Here is a 19,200-nt window from a genome sequence, read left to right as displayed (position 1 = left end):
TGAGTAGACTGCAGTTAGCAGGAGTTTTGCTTTCAGCACAAACTGTCTACAGAAGGGCATCTTTTGCGGAACAACTTCCACTTTCTTGTATTTTCCTTCTAAACATTTGAGAAATTTTCCACCTAGGGATAGATAGTGTTAGGCCAACAACCAGAAGCAACGGTTGCCAGTGAGAAATGGAAAAGATACCTATTCTTTGATTGGTATTTCTGTCTCTGCCTTCTAGCTGGATTGCAAGAGATCCATCAGGGCCTGAAACACTTTTCATTCTCTTAAACGGAGAGATAAAGAAGGGTTTCTGTCCTGGCACTCCGTTCCTTATGGGACTGCTTGTATCGTGCTTCCACTGAAGGGTAAAGGGAACGGTAGCTATTTTTCTAACTGCTTCTATCTGAAGTGTCTACCTAAGTGGGCAGGGGACAGGAGGGCCTATCTGGATGCTTCCCATGAAGAATGCCAACAGCCATGTGCTGCTGGAAGAAATGGTTGATGTGGACCTGTTGGCTCTGTCTCAGCTGCAGGTGTGGGGTACCAGCAGCCAGCCAAGGCAGCAGCTTGGTCCCATGCAGGCAGACACAGGATAAGCACAGCCACTGCTTCCACTTGCTGTGTTGTTTTGCTTTTGAAAATACCATGTCAAGCCCTGAGCAGCACTGCAGGCTACAGGTGATACTTTCCCATTCAGCAGGCGTTCTCTGCTTCAGAAGAAGAGCAGTTCCTCTGGAGGACTTAACCCCATTTCTTGGTGAGGACATCCCATCCTCTGCTCATCACAAAGCACCCAAGTCTCCTCCACCTACTGTGTTTAAGCACTGTGCCACAAACGGAGGAAAACAAAACTGACAGTCCAACACCGCATCTTATTAGAAGTCTCTATGTCTGGATGATTCAGCTGCATCTCTGAGAAAGCAAAAACCCAGTGAAGCTGAAGAACACTGTGTGGTGACTCATGCTGCAAAGGGCTCTCGGTAGCTGAGATTTGATTCAGACCACCAGCATGTGACTTTTACTATTGCCCATTCATAGAGAATGGAGCACCGTGAACTTGCTTCATGGGGACTGGCAGACAAACCAACCTCTTTGCAGAAAGAAAGGTACCAAAAGCTTGTTTGGGAATAGTTAGGTGAGGCACACAAAATACTCCCAGTTAATAGGAAGCAATCATAAGCATTGTGGACAAAATATGTCCTGATATGTTCCCCACACAAACCTATGAACAGTATCTGTGTGATTTGATGTAATGGAAAGAATGATAATAATGCAAAACATTGTACTTGGAATTGGTGTTCCTGTTCCTGATACATCAGAACAGTTATCCGCTGACAGGCATACAAAACCAAATGTCCAGCCTTCCTTTGTCAAAGAAAGGCTGCTTGGGCAACTGGGTAACATCCTCACCTCACCATTAAGCAAGGACCTCTTTGACGTTGTTAAGGTTTGCAAGCAATTGCAGGAGCAGTAAGGCAAGATGCTGCTGAGGCTTGGTAATGCCAGAGCTACAGCCCTACTTTGCTTTTTACCTACAAGGCGTAGCAGCAGTACACTTGTGTTAACTGCTAAAAAGAAACTGATGTTGGCCTGGGACCCTCAGCACAAGAAAGACACAGAGCTTTTGGAACAGGTCCAAAGGAGGGCCAGTGGATCAGAGGGCTGGAGCACCTCTCCTATGAAGAAAGGTTGAGGGAACCGGGCTTGTTTAGCTTGGAGAAGAGAAGGCTCCAGGGAGACCTCTTTGTGGACTGCCAGTACTTGAAGGGAGCATATAAACAGGAGGGGGAACAGCTCATTACGAGGGTGCATAGTGATAGGACAAGGGGGAATGGTTTTAAACTGAGACAGGGAAGATTTAGGTTAAATATGAGGAGGAAGTTTTTCCACACAAAGGGTGGTGATGCACTGGAACAGGTTGCCCAAGGAGGCTGTGGATGCCCCATCCCTGGAGGTGTTCAAGGCCAGGCTGGATGTGGCTCTGGGCAGCCTGGTCTGGTGGTTGGTGACCCTGCATACAGCAGGGGGGTTAAAACTAAATGACCATTGTGGTCCTTTTCAACACAGGCCATTTGATGATTCTATGATTATGATATGATGTAAAATTTAATTGTAACTGACGCAAGATCAATTGTAGGCTGGAGTAGAAGGTAATGAGTGTCAAACTGCAGAGTCCCATGACTGCCACAGAGCCTGGCATCCTCAGATTTGGCTGCTATTATTACTGTAATTAATTATGTTGTTTTTTTTTACAATTCAAGCAGGCAACAAATTTAAAGGAATAACTGTTGAGCCAGTAACGTGAACACTGCCCAAATAAAATAGTGATCATGTAAAGCTGTGCACTTAAGAAAATAAACATACACAAGCCTTATGTCTTAGCACCAATCTGTCTGATAGGAGTGCTGAAGAACAAGTGGTTAGATCCCTTTAACAGCAGCACAAGTGAGGGGTAATTTAGTCACAGTGCTACAACACACCTAAGGAGCCTATACAGAGTACTGCTTCAAATCTCCCAAGGAATAAGCTCTGAAGTATCTCCAGAACTCCAGACAGCTGTGGCCAACTCGGTCACAACAGATGCCTGTGATGCATCCTTTATGCATCACAGGCATATCCTTTAACAGATGCCTCCTTTATTTTTATTATTATTATTATTTTTTTTTAACTGAAGGAGGTATAAATAACTTTTCTTTAGTGTTAAGTAGCCAGTGACTGCTAGCAGACCTTGAGTTTTCCATTCAAATTCCTACAATTCAAGAATGAGGACAAATTCAGGATGTGGCACGACAGTTCACATGCATTTACCATCACACTTGTAAAACACCAAAATGAACCCTGTGACCTACAAAACGTGTAGGATGAACAAGCAAAAGAAGTATGATTTAGATGTAGAGAAATACTGAAACAAGTATGTAAGTACTTTTTTTTTTTTTAGGGGAGGTGGGGTAGTTATCGAAGGGATCCCATTTATGATCTTTCTGCTCCTCTCCTTTCTCTTTTGAACTTTGACTCTTTCTTGTGAGGAACTATTTTACGTCTTGTTTTTGCTCCCTTTAAACGGTATAAGCCAATTCTGTTTCAGAGAAAGGAGTCTTATTGTTTACATACAAATTCAAAGTCTGACAAAAGCCGATCTCTGTCAGACTCACATTTTGGTTGAAATGTTTTTCCATGTAGTGCTCTCTAGGCTGCGTCTGTACACAGTATTTAAACATCTTTTTCCTGTTCTCATCTCTAGCTTAGGGGTTATTTTTCCAATTCTGAAGCTTCTTCCCCAAGGGGCTATCTCTAGGCATCATTCTGGGGACCCTTTTCCCCTGTTTTTGGGAGCTCCTATTACCCATCCCTCCAAAAAGCTACTGTAAACTACCCAGCTCACAGATTATCACACCCCGATTTTCGGATTTTGGGCCCAATCCCTTTGGAGCGCTACACTCCTATCTCTCAGATTAATAGGGGTGTATTGCTGGCACTTTATCAAGTGCTGTATAATCAGTGAATATATAGATGCTATAGTTATGAAATATACCAGAGAGTTTGGCTAAGCAATTATTATATCAAAAGAGAATAGATAGAAAACTTACCCATATCCTGGGCTCGCTGTGACACTCTCCAGAAGAGATCCTTCCCCTCTGGTAGCCAGCTCTTAAATGGGTCTAGGAGAGGTGCAGCCAGGCTCCACCCCTTCCTGCAGCACAGGTGAATTGCCTTGTGCTCCCCTGGCTGACTCAGTGCTCGCCTCAGGTGATCAATCAGAGGTTCAGGCCGTGACTCAGCAGCTCCCATACACGTGCACAGGGCACTGCACACCAACAGCTCCCTCCTGAGACTCTTCCTTTCACCATCACAGCTGCTTCATCTGTCTCTGGCTGTGCTCCTTGCAGGACAATGGAACCGCAGATCAGGACTCCGCACTTGGTTTGCACTGAAAGTGCACCTCAGTTGCACACACTCAAGAGTCTCCACCAACCCCCAAGGCAGGAATTAAATTCCCTTACCTTGGCCATGCACAAAGTTATCAGGTCGCAAAGGCCAACACCCGTGCCTACCTGCCTCTTGGCTTTGTCAGAGCCTGTCCTTTATGTAACAGCCTCAGTTTCTTATCAGCTGTCCCAAGGTGTCACCCCACCACCCAGACAGGACCGCTGAAATCAGCGGGGTGCACCTATCCTCTTCAGGACAGTGGGGGAGACCCCCGGGAGGTGATAATTATCCCAGATGACCCCCCAAATTGTTGGAAATATCCAAATAATTTATCAGGATGGTACCTCTAATAAAGCAGCTTTTATTCGCAATTGCAATGGCGGGCCTCCTGCAAGCAGGAGAGCACACAGAAAACAGTGTTGCATCTTTTATGCCTTATTGCCCGACGCTTATCTCTTTCTCCCCTAGTTCCTCACTGGCTGAGTACTTTATGTTCACAATCTTCTCTACGCTTCACTAAACATAGAGTGGACAAACATAAATCTTCGCTGGCTAAGCATAAACTTCTAATTAATTAACTAATTAACTTCTGACCCTTTGGTCATTATGTTTGGTCATTGTTTCTGGATATCTGCTCGTCCACCCTTGCATAGAGATAAGCTCGGAAGGAGGACAGAGGGGAGTATCTTGATGCCTGCCTGTCACATCCCAAGCTTCTCACGGAGTGAGACAGTCCAGCCTAGTGTAGATGTTTGTTAAATCTATTTTTCTTTTGCTGGGAGTTTCTTATCCTAACAGAACAACCCTACAGTATGTTTTCTAATCCTTAACACTATACCACATTGTTTGGAACATTTAACAACTTCTTGCAGTTTTGCAAGAAATAATTAATCACATAATTCAGTAATTAGGTCTCCAAAAGATGCTGCTAACGTATACAGTATTTCTACTTTTTCGATCTAAGGATAAGTTACAGAATACAAATACATTATGTTCTACTTCTTCAAACCAATTGCCCTTTTTAATATCTAATGCAGAAACAACATCCCATTCCCACACGTTAACAACGTTATTCCAAATTGTTAACATTACCAAAACCAGCTCAAAAAACGTAGTGGCTTCTTCTGAAGAGAAGTTACCAATAAATTAGTACTAAATAATTTATTTTATATTATACTATATTTACATTTTATTTTATATTATAGATTAGACTAAGTTCTATGTTAGTTTATAAGGGGAACCAAGAGGAAACACACGTTAAAAACAAGTAACTAACAAGTCACTGATGACAATGTACAATCACTTTCAATAACCCTGGTATTTTACAACCAACTGTCTAAGTACTGTAATTTCCAACCAGAGCATTTTCTTACCACTTGCATCGAAAGATCTATTTGTTTTCAGATTAGAGAAAAACCTCACAAATGAAAGCAAGAGTAAAAACTGTATATATGACTTATTTTACAAATGCTGTTCGGGTGCTTATTGGGCTCTGGACGCAAACTACCAGAGTTATATGTATAAAAATATAGAAGAATCTTTGCTAAGGAGGTATGCATTTGTTTACATCAGGTTTCTTGGGATACAGCCCTCTATCTGTATTTCAGCTGGCCAGCCACCGTATCTATTCTTCTTACTGTCAGAGTGGTTTATCTGTTAAAAATAAAACAAAATAAAATGAATCAGTATTTGTGTTTACCAAATTAGTTTGTCAAACCTTATACAACATAAAAGAGAAACGGAAGCTGAGGGGTATGTTAGACATCTTATTCAACATAATGGGTTAAGATTCCACCGATTTCTCTTACAATCTGCCTAAGAAATCCAAAGACTCAAAGTCTCAGATCTAAAGCAAAGAATAATGACACATTAGAGAATTTGCTTTGAACAACTATGGCTGATCCTGAAGTTACTACAGATACCCCACAAGATCTGCACCTAAAGTTTACATCCGAGACAGAAACAAATAAAATTGAAAATAAAATGAACCTGACCTTTTCTCTTTCGATATCATCTGGAAGCCTGAAGCCTTTGGCAGCTATAAAAGCCCAGCTTGACCTGAACTTCATATTTTGTATTTCTTTACTTCCCAGAGCTTCTACTAACTTTTTGGCATTACTTTTCAACCTAAAAAAAAAAAAAAAAAAGTATTAATAATATAAAAAAAAGCTGAAAAAGAACACTTTGGCTTTATAGTGAGAAGTGGCTGGTGGAACTGGGATTGTTTTCCACATTGCTCTCTACAAGTAACTGAAAGGAGATTGCTGTGAGGTGGGTGCTGGTCTTTCCCCTCAGTTCACGAGCATTAGGACATGAGGAAACGGCCTCAAAGTTTTTATCAGAGGACACTTGGGTTGTACATCAGGAAGAAATTTTTCACAGAGAGGGCGGAGCAAGCTGACTAGGGAAGTGGTGCAGTCCCTATCTCTGGAGGCATTTAAGGGATATGTGGATGTGGCACAAAGGGACACAGTTTAATGATAAGACTCATGAGGTCAGGTTGATGGTTGGACTAAATGATCTTAAGGGTCTTTTCCAATCTAGATGAGTCTATAATTCTATGGTTTACATTAGTAGGTTGGCACAAGAAACAATTAGAAGTTAAAAGCTTCCCGAGTGCTGTCTTACTAGCATGCCATTAAACCTACAGACCAAAATTACATCTTTGAATTCCTCTTCTCTACATCCCTGATGTCAATACCATCTGGTTGTAACAATGCAGCAGAAAGAAATACATCTCAAACACTGAATTTGTAAAATTTGACTTTTTATTCCTTTTTAAATGTGGACAAAAGCTTCAAATGTTTATCAGCCAAATGATTAAGACTGTCCCTGTTTAATTATGATATCATGACTTCAATCATAAGATTTGAAAGGACTTGAAGAATCAGGTTAAGATGTAAGAAGGAATGCAAGCTAGGTATGTTCTAATTAGAGCTGTGGATACCTTTTTAATAAAAGGTTGTGATGCAGAGATAATAACACTGCCCTTTATGATGATAACTGGTGCTTTTAAACAAGCATGATGCTCTCCTTCCATCTTTGGAAGCATCAACATATATGACATGAGCAAGCATTGAATGAATGTGTATATAATCCACACTTTTAAGAGAGGAAATGACTATACAATGAAATGAATCACTCCTTTAAACCACTGTACAACAGTGACTGCCAGGCTATTTGTTGCTGTGTTTCTCAGCCTGTCATGAATAGTTTCCTTACCGGGCGCTTCCATCATCATGAGTAACCATGAAAAGCAGGGACCCTTGTGGTGCACTTTCAATGAAAGCCACCATCTCTTCTGAGTGGTCTGTTGAATTAATTACACAACTGGTTACTCCCTCACACACACGATCACTTTCCACCTACTTTCCCTTGCATTCAACTTCTCACTTTTTGACCTTGCCTACTCAAAATGAGACCTATTTAGGCAATCTTTCCATGCACTGGCACAGGACTTGCCTAATCCTTGAAGGTGCAGAAAGCTGCCAGCTCTCACTGAAGACCAGAAGAGCAAAGGTCGATCTATAATTCCCAGCTGTAAAGAAAGATACTTCTGAACCTCTGAAAACAGATAACATTTACACACAAGTTGAGATTTTACCCTGCGTCACACTCCACCAGCAAGCAAAACATGGAATAGTTCAGAAGTCACTGATACTCTGTGCCTTTATTTTTGTGTGCTGACTACCATGCCAACTGTAGATCTAAGTAACACACCCCACTGTACATCCATTTGCATTAAATGGCAGTTTATTTGCAGCACTAAGATATTTATTTATAAGGCATACGTTATTTTCTATAGAAAGTAAGTGTATTGTATGGCAGTAGCCTTGGAGACATTGCAGTCCATACACCATATGAAAATCTGAAGCCCCATGATTAGACCCAGTGTGATTTCTGTTCATGCATGCAAGGTCATAAACACTCTTAAGTGGTGAAAGAATTGGCTGCAAGTGCCTCATAGCATTCTGTTTCTTCTTAGTAGGAAGTACAGTAAGGTATCATCCTAAGTCTGGAAAATGTATTAGAAGCTATTCTTAAAGTAGATCTTCTGTTTAGCTACACTGTAGTGTAGAAAGACTAGCTTATTATGATTTTGCAATTAGAATAGAACAAAACGTATCAGAAAAAAGATTTTGCTAAATAGATGCAGTATCTGGTTAAGTGCTGTCCTTTGCCAGACTGAAATAATGGAGAAAAAAAATAGCAACTAATCACAACAAACATTAACTAACTCAACCAACAGAAAAAAAAGCCCCACATCTTTTCAGGAAAAGTTGTTGTCAAAAGATCTGGCTATTGATCTGGCTATGTTTAAATGACTACAACTGCTGTTTGTTTCTAAGTGATCTTCTTCAATGAAGAAGCACAGTCACTTAAAGACTAGGACAAATATTTTAATATGTTTTTATTGAACACTGAGATGTTAACAAAAGCTTTGTTGCACTCTTTTCCCTACCTCCTTCCCACATGTCAAAGAAATTTGCTGATGTTAGTGCTCCTGTTTCATCTGTAAGAAAAGATTAAGAGTGCAAATATGAGCAAAAACGGTTACATTTAGCAGCATGCACAGCATTTTCAGCAAAAGTAAGGCATCTCTAAGTTTTGGTATTATTGTGCTTCCAATTTTTCGTTTGCATTTTCAAATTGGAAGAAATATAGAATAATGTAAATTTGAGATTCGGGGAAAACATTTTGTGTAGTCACTGCTTGTAGCTGCAGTCAGCTGAAAAAATTGTTCTCAAATCACTTCTGTTACAACACAGACCTGCAAACTGTCAGAGAGAAATCACACTGGAAATAAACAAATTCTTCTTTAAACAAAAGCCTGAATCTGAACATCGCTGATGACAAAACCATCATTATTTTTGTTTTAAGGAAGAAATTCCGTTTACTGTACACATCCAAGTGCACATACGTACATATACTACATTAGGTGGCAACCATACACATAGAAGTTGATTAAGCCTGATTCTATTTGAATGGCTCCATTCTGTGCAGTGTTTCAGATTCTTGTCTACATTAATTGAGCCCAGCAACTCAAATAAAATCATGAAGGTTTAGACAAGGCTAAAACCTTGTTTAACAATAATGAGACAAGGAAACTGGAACAAAAACGTTCTGTGATCAAAACCAACTTGTCAGTGCATCCCTTGCTTCCACTCCCCCACGATATTTAGCAATCATTTTTCTAAGGATCCATCGTTGAATGCACTGCATTTCACCACCATACCTATTCATCTAAGTTAAAATGGTGCATGAGACCTGGAACAAACTACTGCATCAGCTTTCCAACAGCTTCTATTACAAGCACTTTAATATTAATCAAGCTTTGAGTTTGTCTTTCTGTCCACTGACCAATTCTAGAAAAGGAAATTGTACCTCACGTAGAACTGCAATTCTCAGTTACTGTATATCTTTTTATTTGCTTATACTGATTATGTACACGTTTCTTTCATTTATCCAGAAGACTATTTCTCTCAAGCAGTAATTTGTCCTTCTTACATTTAAGATGAATCAAGTTGCAATTTCTCCTTTGCTTCCATACTAGCTACTAAAAACACCCCAAACGTTTGTTTTTTTAATCATCACAAAGGTATGTCTCTAACATTTTTAATCTTACTTACAATTGACAATGGCTATGTTTATACCTCTTCCAACATTACCCTTTTCTTCACTTATAAGCCTGGAATTGAAAAGAAGTGCTGTATCAGTAGATTTCATCCTTCCAGAGACTCCGATTCAGATTTACCAATGCTAAGCCATTTCCTGGTGTTCAAACTTTTTCAGTTATCTAATTCAAGAGCCTAGTAGTAAGCAAGAGCTTTGGCTTTAAAGTCTTGCATGTTATACCAGTCCATTTCCTTCAAAGATACTTAATGAGTTCTGCAAAATGAACCAGATCAAGAAAGTGCTTTGTACAAATCCATCCAAAAGATAAATAAAAAAACATAATAAATGTGTGGGTTCGTTTTTATGATAGTAAGCCATGTGGCTGTATCTACTTGAAAGATCACTTTAAGGATTTAAAGTCACTTTACTTGTCCAGTCTGAAAAAGGAGGAACAAACCTGACTTTCAGAAGGTGCTGACCATTCAATATATGTCCTGAACGACTAAAACTGAAAATCATAATTGAAACCAACAGCTGAAAACAGCTTATCTACAGGAATAAAGACAATAACCTGAGATGTATGTATTAAAAAAAAAAAAAAAAAAAAAGTTAAATATTATCAGATATATGCTGATGTTCACCACCAATAAAACATCAACAATTTATAAGTCTTTTGATCTAGGTTTAAATGACTCAGACGACATGCTTCTCATAACCTTATATTACATCTACCTATCAATAAAAAAGTTGAGTCAGCCCAGGATATGAGAGAAAGCCAATCAAACAGACCGGACACTGAGCAAAGGCAAGTATACTACATAGAAACTACAGTGTCTGTGAAAGGAAAATACAACCTTCAGCAAAAACAGTACAGACCCACACGGCAGCGATGTGCTATCCCAAAGGCAGAACACACAAGAAGAGGAGAAAAATTTAAAACAACTTTAAAAAACACATTTATAAGCATATATTCAAAGTCACTATCTCCACGTTATCTTTAGCTCTCCTTCAGTGCTGTTAAGTCTCTACTTTAGGCCAGAGTTCCATGGAAATGAATTGTCTCAGTTTGAATCATCACCATAAAGCTCACCAGAATGAAGCAGAGAAGAATCTGTATTTAAGATGGAATTCAAATCATGCTGCAGAAGGAGTGCCATAAAAAGGAAAACAGGAACAGGAGGAAAAACTCACTTGTTCCTAAGAGACCTAGGGCATACTTATTAACTGAAAAGGGAATATACAGTGACCTTTTTCTGCATGTAATTTTACTGAAGAGGTCTTTTGTTTCCGTAGGAGCTTACTTGCTAGTGAACCAAAATGAAAGATCCTTCTTTATACTACAAAGTATTGACATATATTAAAAGTCAGTCTGGTACTTACAGCTCATCTTCAAAACAGATTTTAGCCAGCTTTTCTTTGCCACCACCACTAAGAATCCGATAGGCATAGCTCCCTGGTGAGCAGGGAGACCAGTGATCACACTTCTGCCTTCTGGGGAGTGGGGCTACAACAGCAAAGATGAGGAAGTCTTCCTGAGTGCTACATAAACAATTTCTACATGGAAAGAATCACTTAGAGTCAACACGTTAATATATAAGCTCACACTTATATACACAGAGGCCAATACTGTCAGCTTTCCAGTATTGTGGCAACATTCTCACAGATTTGCTTGGGTTTTGGGTTATTGTTGGCTTTCAAACCACTGCTGGGAAGAAGAGCTAACTTGCCTAGAGAAAATAATTCCATATACTCTCGATTCAAATCAGATCATACTATTTTGTACTATTTCCATTAAAAGTAAACAAGGGTTATATGGATAAAGAATTCCTGCAGATAGCTTGAAGCTGACTGTTACAATTCTAAACTTTTTTCACACAATAGCAGTCATAGAATGAAAAAAACATTAAGTCCATCAGATCAGAAGAAAAAAAAGAGAACCACATCACAAACTTTGGCTAGCGATTCCACCAGTTACGGAAACTCTAAAAAACACCTAAGATATAGTCAAAGCTTCAGCAGCAGCTTTGCAGATTGCTTATGCTTACATGCTAACAAACAAATAAGGTGTTATTAGATTACTAGTCAATTATTAATATTTGCATACTGACAAATATAAGATGACATTATGTTTCTTCAAAATAGTGCATAAGAAGTAGTCCAGATTTACACTAATTAAATGAATTCACTTTATCCACAGAATCATAGAATCACCAAGGTTGGAAAAGACCTAAAAGATCATCCAGTCCAACCGTTCACCTATTCCCAGTAGCTCCCACTAAACCATGTCCCTCAACACAACATCCAGCCTTTCCTTGAACACCCCCAGGCTCGGTGACTCCACCACCTCCCTGGGCATCCATTCCAGTGCCTGACCACCCTTTCTGAAAAGTAATACTTCCTCATGTCCAGCCTGAATCTCCCCTGCCGTAGCTTGAAACCATTCCCTCTGGTCCTAACAACATCCAAACAACATCATTCTTATAATAGCTTGTTAGGTAACAAGAGGACAAAAGGTAATAGCCTTAAGTTACACCATGGCATGTTTAGGTCAGATATTTGGAAAAATTTATTCTTAGAAGGAGGAGTGATGCAGTGGCACAGGCTGCCCAGGGAGGTGGTGCAGTCACCGTCCCTGGAGGTGTTCAAGAGCTGTGTGGATGTGGCACTGAGGGATGTGGGCATGGTGGGGGTGGGCTGGTGGTTGGACTGGGTGATCTTAGTGATTTTATGATTGTAAGCCCTTTTTAATTTAACAAGTAAATAGAGAACATTAGATAAAAGGAAAAAAAAAATACAACTACATACCCCTCAACACTGGTTTCTTTCCAATGTCTTGAAGATAAGCTATAGATGTCGACAGTGTCTCTTGTGATAAATGAGCAGCAAATAAGTATCCCAAGTACCAAGCAAATGATGATGCCAACAAGAGCCCTGATAACTTCACAAAATCTGCCAAGAAGAAAAACACAGACATAAAGATGTACCCATAGCAACACACACACAAAAAAAGTATTTTCTCTGGCACTGCTACAAAAATGGCTATTTTTTTCTACCACTGTGTTAACCTTGCCTTTGGTGATATGGTGACAGAGCACTGGTTGCACACTCATGTCTCAGAATTCCTTCCATCTTGAAAACTTCATCTTTGAGAATAAAACCCACCCCCTGCTCTGCACCAGATCCCCTCAACCCATAGTTATGATACTGCAAGGAGACATGAAATTCAATTCAAAAATTAGTACCAGATATCATACACGACTATGTAGGTTGTATACAATTACTGCTGTTTTTGTGTGATGTGCAGACACTAAAATAATGGTTTAAACCACAGGTGTGCAACCTTTTTGGACTACTTGATCACACTAAGTGAAGAGGAATTGTCTTGGGCCACATATATACATATATAAATTATGTATTTACATAATATATATAAGTAATAAAGCTAGTTTTTTTTTTAATATATAGTTTTTAATGAAACAAACAAACAAAAAGCAACAAAAACATAAAACTAGTAGGATATGTGACCTTTAGTGAAAATAACACATCAGTCTGGTTCTTGGCAGTCTTAAAATCTGTTCTCAAATTTATTGAAATGGACAGCAAAGCTGTGTATTTTTCGCTTTTCACAGGACTGTGTTTAGCCAACGTATCAAAATGCATATGATTATTTCCCATAATCTGTTAGCACAGACTGCACCCTCCCCATGCCCTGGTTTTGGCCCCAGCAGTGTGGATCGCACATTGCTGTGAGGCTGTTTTGAGTGATGGATGTGTGTCTGGGGCCAGGCTGGGCCTCTAGGTGGGGCAAAGCCACCACCATGTCAGCATGGGGCAAGTGGCCGGCTGCAGCGCAGGCTGGGCTATGCTGTTGCAGCACAATCATCCATTTTCACCATGCTTTCCCCTCACACTGACTGGCACAGCCAAGGAGGGCTCTAAAACTCCCCTTTGCAGGCTCAGCTGTGCAGAGACCAAGTGACAGACATCACTGATGGGTCTTGGTGATCCCTGAGCTGGGCTAGTGAACCTGCCAATCCCAGGTGGCAGGGTCCATCAGGATGAGCACACTGAAGACGCATTCCTTATTCAGAAGGGATACATTACCTGAGTTATGATGTTAAACAGTGAAATATCACAGTGGAATTGGGAAACCCTGGCTTTTACAACCGTTAAGACTTCTGTCCTTTCTCTGCTTATCCCCTCTGTAGAATAAGGTCATATTCTTCACTTGTTCTCCTCAAGTCTTGCTTTACAAGTCTTACCTCTTTCACACTGACTGCCTGACTTGTCCACATCTGTTAGTGCAGGATGGACATGATAGTACAATGCGCCCATTCTGGAGGCTCTGCTTATGTTTATTCACGCCAAAAGGAAGTTTTGACATTTATCTTGAGAGTAGAATTTACTGCCTCAATTCAGTTTATAATACTACACAAAGAGATCTTCTCTCTTGCAAAGCTTTGACTTCTCTAGCCTCTATATCAACTACTGCATAAGACTGTTCCTTGTATTGTACCTAAAAAAACTCCACCAAAACACACACACAAAAATAACAAAACTCAACAGAAAATAGTTGTAACACTAACTCTAAATATTACTAAGAAGAATCACAAACACACCCTATTCTCCATAACAGCAACAGAACTAGGAAATCCTCTGAATCACAGGTGTCAGCTTAACATCTGAGCAACAGTTGTACTTCAACCCTTGAATCTCAGTGAGGGGCAATGCAGATCATTATGAACATTTAAAGTTTTTCTATACAGTTTCTCATCTTTTTTATAAATAAAAACAAACAATAAGGACAGTACATCATCTTTTCAAGATGGTCTAAGCTCTTAAAATGTTCTGTGCCACTGTATTTAAGAGTTAAAGGATTATGACAGAGAAAGTTATATAACGGGAATCTTCAGAGAGAGAACACATTTTGCCATTTGCAACATTTGCAATCTTAGGCTAAGGGAATTCACAGAATCACAGAATGGTTTGGGCTGGCAGGGAGCTCAAAGCCCACCCGCCCCAACTCCTGCCATGGGCAGGGCTGCCTCCCACCAGCTCAGGCTGCCCTGGCTTTGAGTGATGGAAGGATGGAGTCCAGAAAACTGTTGTAGAACATTGCCAGTGAACTTCTGGCTTTGACTCTGGGGATTCAGAAGCCAGTGGGGGACTGCACTGAAGGCATCAGTGGAGTCCACTGGGTCTTCACTTACTGAAGACACATATACCACACATATTATAAATTCCCCACACAGAAATGCATAAAAACCCATATGCAGCTAAACCATACACTCAAACTGAAGAGAACTTATGACTTGCTACAAGTAGCACTCATAAAATGAGAAGCTGGGTCTACATTCACAGAAGCAAGGCTGCGCTCATGCTGAGCTGAAAGGTTGTGGTTCAGCATGGCTGCGGCACTCAGAGCTGTGAGGGAACTGCATGCCACAGAGAGGTGCTTGGCCTGTGACAGGCAGATACTGAGCTGAAGGGGCAGAGAGGCATAGGAGAATGAAAACACGTGGAAAGATGAAGTGGTGGTGGGCAAGGGCACGTCGGGAAGACCTCGGAAAACACCTGTCCCATTTTCCAACAGCTCCGGTTCCTTTCTGCTCAGGTGCTCACTCGTACCTTGGCAGCGGCTTAAGCACAGCACACCTCTGTTTGTGCTTAGCTGACTTGAAACACTGGCGCTGCCACGCCTCGCCAACACATACCCGCTGCTCCAAGGCCGGCATTCAAGGGGAGAAAAAAAAAAAGACACCTGGAGGCTTGAGATTAAATTCTGATGATCGAAAGAAAAAAAAAAAAAAAAAAAAAAAAAAAAAAAAAAACACTAATCCGGCGTGGATTCGCAGTATGATGCTTCCCAGAGGTTCGTACCGCAGGCGGCTGACAGCCGGGGAAAGCTGCGCTCTGGGAGAACCAGACAGAGGAACGCTGAGGGACTGCTACTCACAGTGCCGCCTCTGCCACATCGCTGGGACGGTGATGGGCCGCCCACCCCCTGCCCGCCGCCGTCCCCCGCTGCTGCTGCTGCTGCTGCTCCTCCTCCTTCTCTTCCTCCTCCTTCTCTTCCTCCTCCCCTCTCCTCCGTTCTTCTCTGTCCGCAGGCAGAACTGACCCCCGCCTCGCCGGGCCGTCAGCAGAGTGGCGGAACGGACAGGGGAGCGGCCAGCTGTCCGCGATGCCCCGCCTTGGCACGGCCCCGCGCCGCACCCTGCTGCTTCGGGCTATTCGTTCACTCATGGGGAAAAGTGTAGGTGGTTTTCCTGGGCTGAGGAGCTGACCTTAAGCTAAGCCTTGGCCCGGTCATCAGGCGTTCCCGTGGATGGTGATAGTTGCCGCCGCCATTTTCTGAGGGGGCTGTGGGGTCCTGCTGGCAATGGGGCTCGGTTCTGGCGATATGGAAGCCTCTCCTCATGTCTCCTTGGCAGCGGCAGTGGACAGCCCGGTGCTCTGAGGGCTACCTCTGCTCTTGAGAGCAGGAGAGGACTGTTAAACAAACTTCCTTTTGAGCTTGTAAAATACAGCTGTACCTCTAATCTAGAAAAGCCTCCAACAGCTCGACTGTTCAGTCTGGGCAAGAGGAGGCTGAGGTGAACCTCATCACTCCCCACAACCACCTGAAAGGAGGCTGTGATGAGGTGGGGTTGGCCTGCCAGGTAGCAGGAACAGGACAAGAGGGAGTGGCCTCAGGTTTTGCTGGGGAGATTCAGGTTGATATTAGGAAATATTTGTTCTCAGCAAGAGCGGTGATGCAATGGCACAGGCTGCCCTGGGAGGTGGTGCAGTCACCGTCCCTGGAGGTGTTCAGGAGCCCTGTGGATTTGGCACTGAGGGACGTGGGCAGTGGGTGTGGTGGGGGTGGGTCAGTGGTTGATCTAGGTGATCTTAGAGGTCTTTTCCAACCTCTATGATTCTGTGGTTCTCTAATTCAGTCATACTGCATTAGACAGGGGTGCTAGAAGTTATTATCTGGAGAAAGAAAATAACTTGCTTACAGGATTGAAGGCAAGGCTTGTGCCATACAGAAGTCCATCTGAGAAACAATTTCGCCCCAAATCTCAAAACCTTTTTTTTTTTCTTGGTTGAACCCAACTCAGAAAACAATATACAAGTAAGGGGTTTTACCTGGTGATAGTGTTATCCAAGAAGCAGATGCATAACAACAAGTCAGTAATCACACACTCAGGAGAGACACTGCTTATTTAGTTCAGATTTGTGCTGATTTGGGTGCTGAGTAGTTCCCTACAAATCAAACAGGACTATCCATGCTGTATTTATACACGCAGCTTGAAAAGTCACTAGTTTTTCCATCTTCTTTACGATGAGTGGTCAGTAAGTTACAGACAGTTATAATATCGCTAACAGTCCTTTTGCAACTATGCATGTCAAGGGGCAAATAACAAAATAAAAGGGTCTGTGGGAGTGATTGTAATGATGGTACTTCAATTACAAGTCTCTTAGTTTTCCAGTTTTCTTGCTGAATTGGCAATGCTCCTAAAACATCCTGAGTAATGTCTTCCTCAAGGCCTACTTGCTCCAGGATGTCCTTGGTTGAAGGATGTTAATCTGTTTAGGGATGTTTAATTGCCCTTTGCTTGTCAGTTTAACATATACAAAGAACATCTTCAGCTAGCTAAGTTTTCAGAGCCTGTCTTCAACAATGGCGTGGCTCTACATGGTTTGTTAGCTGACGGGATCTGTGCTTTAGCCAAAACCATGAGTAGGACCTCACTGAGGCCTCCTTGCCCCTCCAGTGTAGCACCAGATGGCCCTACCATGGGCACCAGGCCACCAGAGTGAGCTCTTGGTTCACCTTTTCCTGCTGTGAGCTGTGCTGGTGCTGAAGGCAAGGCATCGCACACCACTGCCTGCCTACCACATTCCCTTCCTGATGGGTAACTTGGTCAGTGCCTGGCTCTCATCACCTTGAAAAAATGGACACCTCTTCTACTTCCAGTGTAGGGCAACAGCAGGAGTGTGGAACTATAGCACAGTGCTGGTGATGCTTGCTTTCTAGTTAAGAGCATTGCCCAGCTGGAGCCGCACATCATGGGCTTGCTGGGTTTTTAGTATTCCGTTTTCCAGTAGGCTTTGTTAATGGGTGTTTGCAGGTCTGGGTGGGCAGGGAACCTCATCAGCACCTGTCAGTTCTGATTTTGGCCTTTCTGCTAGGACATCTGTGAAAACAATGGTTCCAGTCACCAGAGAAGAGGCATTTTTTGTCTTCATCTGCAAGTCCTATAAAGGTAAAATCTGAAGGAGTAGTTGCTGCTTGTTGTTAGCAAATGAAAAGCAATATTAAAACCTAGGTGTGTAAATAATTTAAGTGGTAGCATGGAACAAATAAATTTAAGAAATGGAAAGCATAGAGCGAAAAGGAGAAGGAGCTATGAGTGGGCAAGAAGGAGTTAGAGACAACACTGTTCTGAATTAGTTTTCCAAATATATAATATACAGGTATTTCTGTAGGAAGTGTTACTCTAAGATGGCCCATGAGACAATCACATCTGTTAATAAATGACTAAAACTATTACAGGGGATATTTCTTGTTTTTAAAGTGAAAATAAGGAAGCCTTAAGCCCCAAATGCTGCAGTTAATGGTGGCATCAAAATGAAAAATTCTGCAGATTTTATTAAAACAGTGAAAATTCGCTAGGACTTGGGATAATTTAACTTTGCAATACATTTATTGTATGACCAGCAGTTGGTCACGAATTTCACTGATGAAAATTTCAAGCCTTGAGGCGCTTTGTCACCACTGTGACAAAACATCATTAGCAGTTGGTGTAAATTGGGTGACAGCCAGTTTACCTGCTTTTAACCAGAAAAAAAATGTGTCAGTTTATTGCTTTTTCATTACTGCCTAAACTACACCAAACTATACCCGGGTGTTTGCTACAAAACGGGGCAACACTTTCATTGTTCTGGTTGCCAAAGCCTAGGGATCCAGCGGTCTCTGTCTGAGGGGAGAATTTTAAATGCCAGACAGCTGGGAAGCTTAAAGAAGTTTTACTTCAGGTGTTTCAATATTGTGTCTGTGAAAGCAATGTGATACTTTTCTCTCTAATGTAAGTATTCGAAGATAAGGAATGCAGAACACTTCAGAAATATAATTATTGGTATTCACTCTTCTGCCACTCATCCTGTAATTTGAAAGCTTAGAAAAAAAAATTCAAAACATGAATCTTTGCTTTAGATGTTTGTGAGGAAGTGAGACCCTTTGATGATAAGCAGCAGCGCAGGAAATCTATTCGTGAAACAAACCACTCCAGCAGACAGTAAATGAAACAGATGTGTGTATGGGCAGAATGCCTATGCGTGAGGCCACAGTTAGTGGAGAATGTTTATAGGCATTTGCTAATGGTGTGAAATGACAACAGAACAAGTTCCTGCCTGCTCTTTGAGTGGTGGTACCTCCAGAGTTGCTTTCTGCACCAATCTCACTTGGCCAATCTGCTGTATGTGTTCATCCCTGTTCTCACAGATATTTAATTTCAAAGTTCTCTGCTCATCCACAAATGGCCAGTGGTGTATTTTTAATCCTCCTAGGATGAGGTACAAAGTGCAAAGCAGAAGAGCAGTTCTTTAAGCAGCCATAACTCAGCTGTATTTCACCGTGTGTCTGTGCCCATAATTCAGATGGAATCTCAGTATCTGAAATTG

At 41.5% G+C, this 19,200-nt stretch overlaps 1 protein-coding gene across 1 annotated transcript; it reads right to left on the bottom strand.

Moving 5' to 3' along the window:
* Positions 1-5,132: 5,132 nt before the first annotated feature.
* Positions 5,133-15,618, bottom strand: FAM3B (FAM3 metabolism regulating signaling molecule B). Its single transcript, XM_048966937.1, has 8 exons — positions 15,488-15,618; positions 12,337-12,480; positions 10,912-11,035; positions 9,546-9,604; positions 8,378-8,428; positions 7,138-7,225; positions 5,910-6,042; positions 5,133-5,568 (listed from the first exon to the last, which is right to left on the bottom strand). The coding sequence occupies exons 1-8, from the start codon at positions 15,504-15,506 to the stop codon at positions 5,479-5,481; spliced, it is 708 nt and encodes a 235-aa protein (XP_048822894.1). The 5' UTR covers positions 15,507-15,618; the 3' UTR covers positions 5,133-5,478.
* Positions 15,619-19,200: the final 3,582 nt, after the last annotated feature.

This window comes from Lagopus muta, chromosome 1 (assembly GCF_023343835.1).
Source record: "Lagopus muta isolate bLagMut1 chromosome 1, bLagMut1 primary, whole genome shotgun sequence".
NCBI classification, from domain to species: Eukaryota; Metazoa; Chordata; class Aves; order Galliformes; family Phasianidae; genus Lagopus; species Lagopus muta.
Note: the sequence above shows the minus strand (reverse complement) of the source record. Positions and strands in the feature narration are given on the sequence as shown.

Bases quoted from the DNA above. Each gene is read 5' to 3' on its own strand.
- FAM3B (XM_048966937.1), bottom strand. The intron at 11,036-12,336 runs GTATGTAGTTGT...TTGCTGTTGTAG, and splicing joins AAAGAAACCAGTGTTGAGGG to CCCCACTCCCCAGAAGGCAG. The intron at 6,043-7,137 runs GTAAGGAAACTA...TTTTTTTTTTAG, and splicing joins CATGATGATGGAAGCGCCCG to GTTGAAAAGTAATGCCAAAA.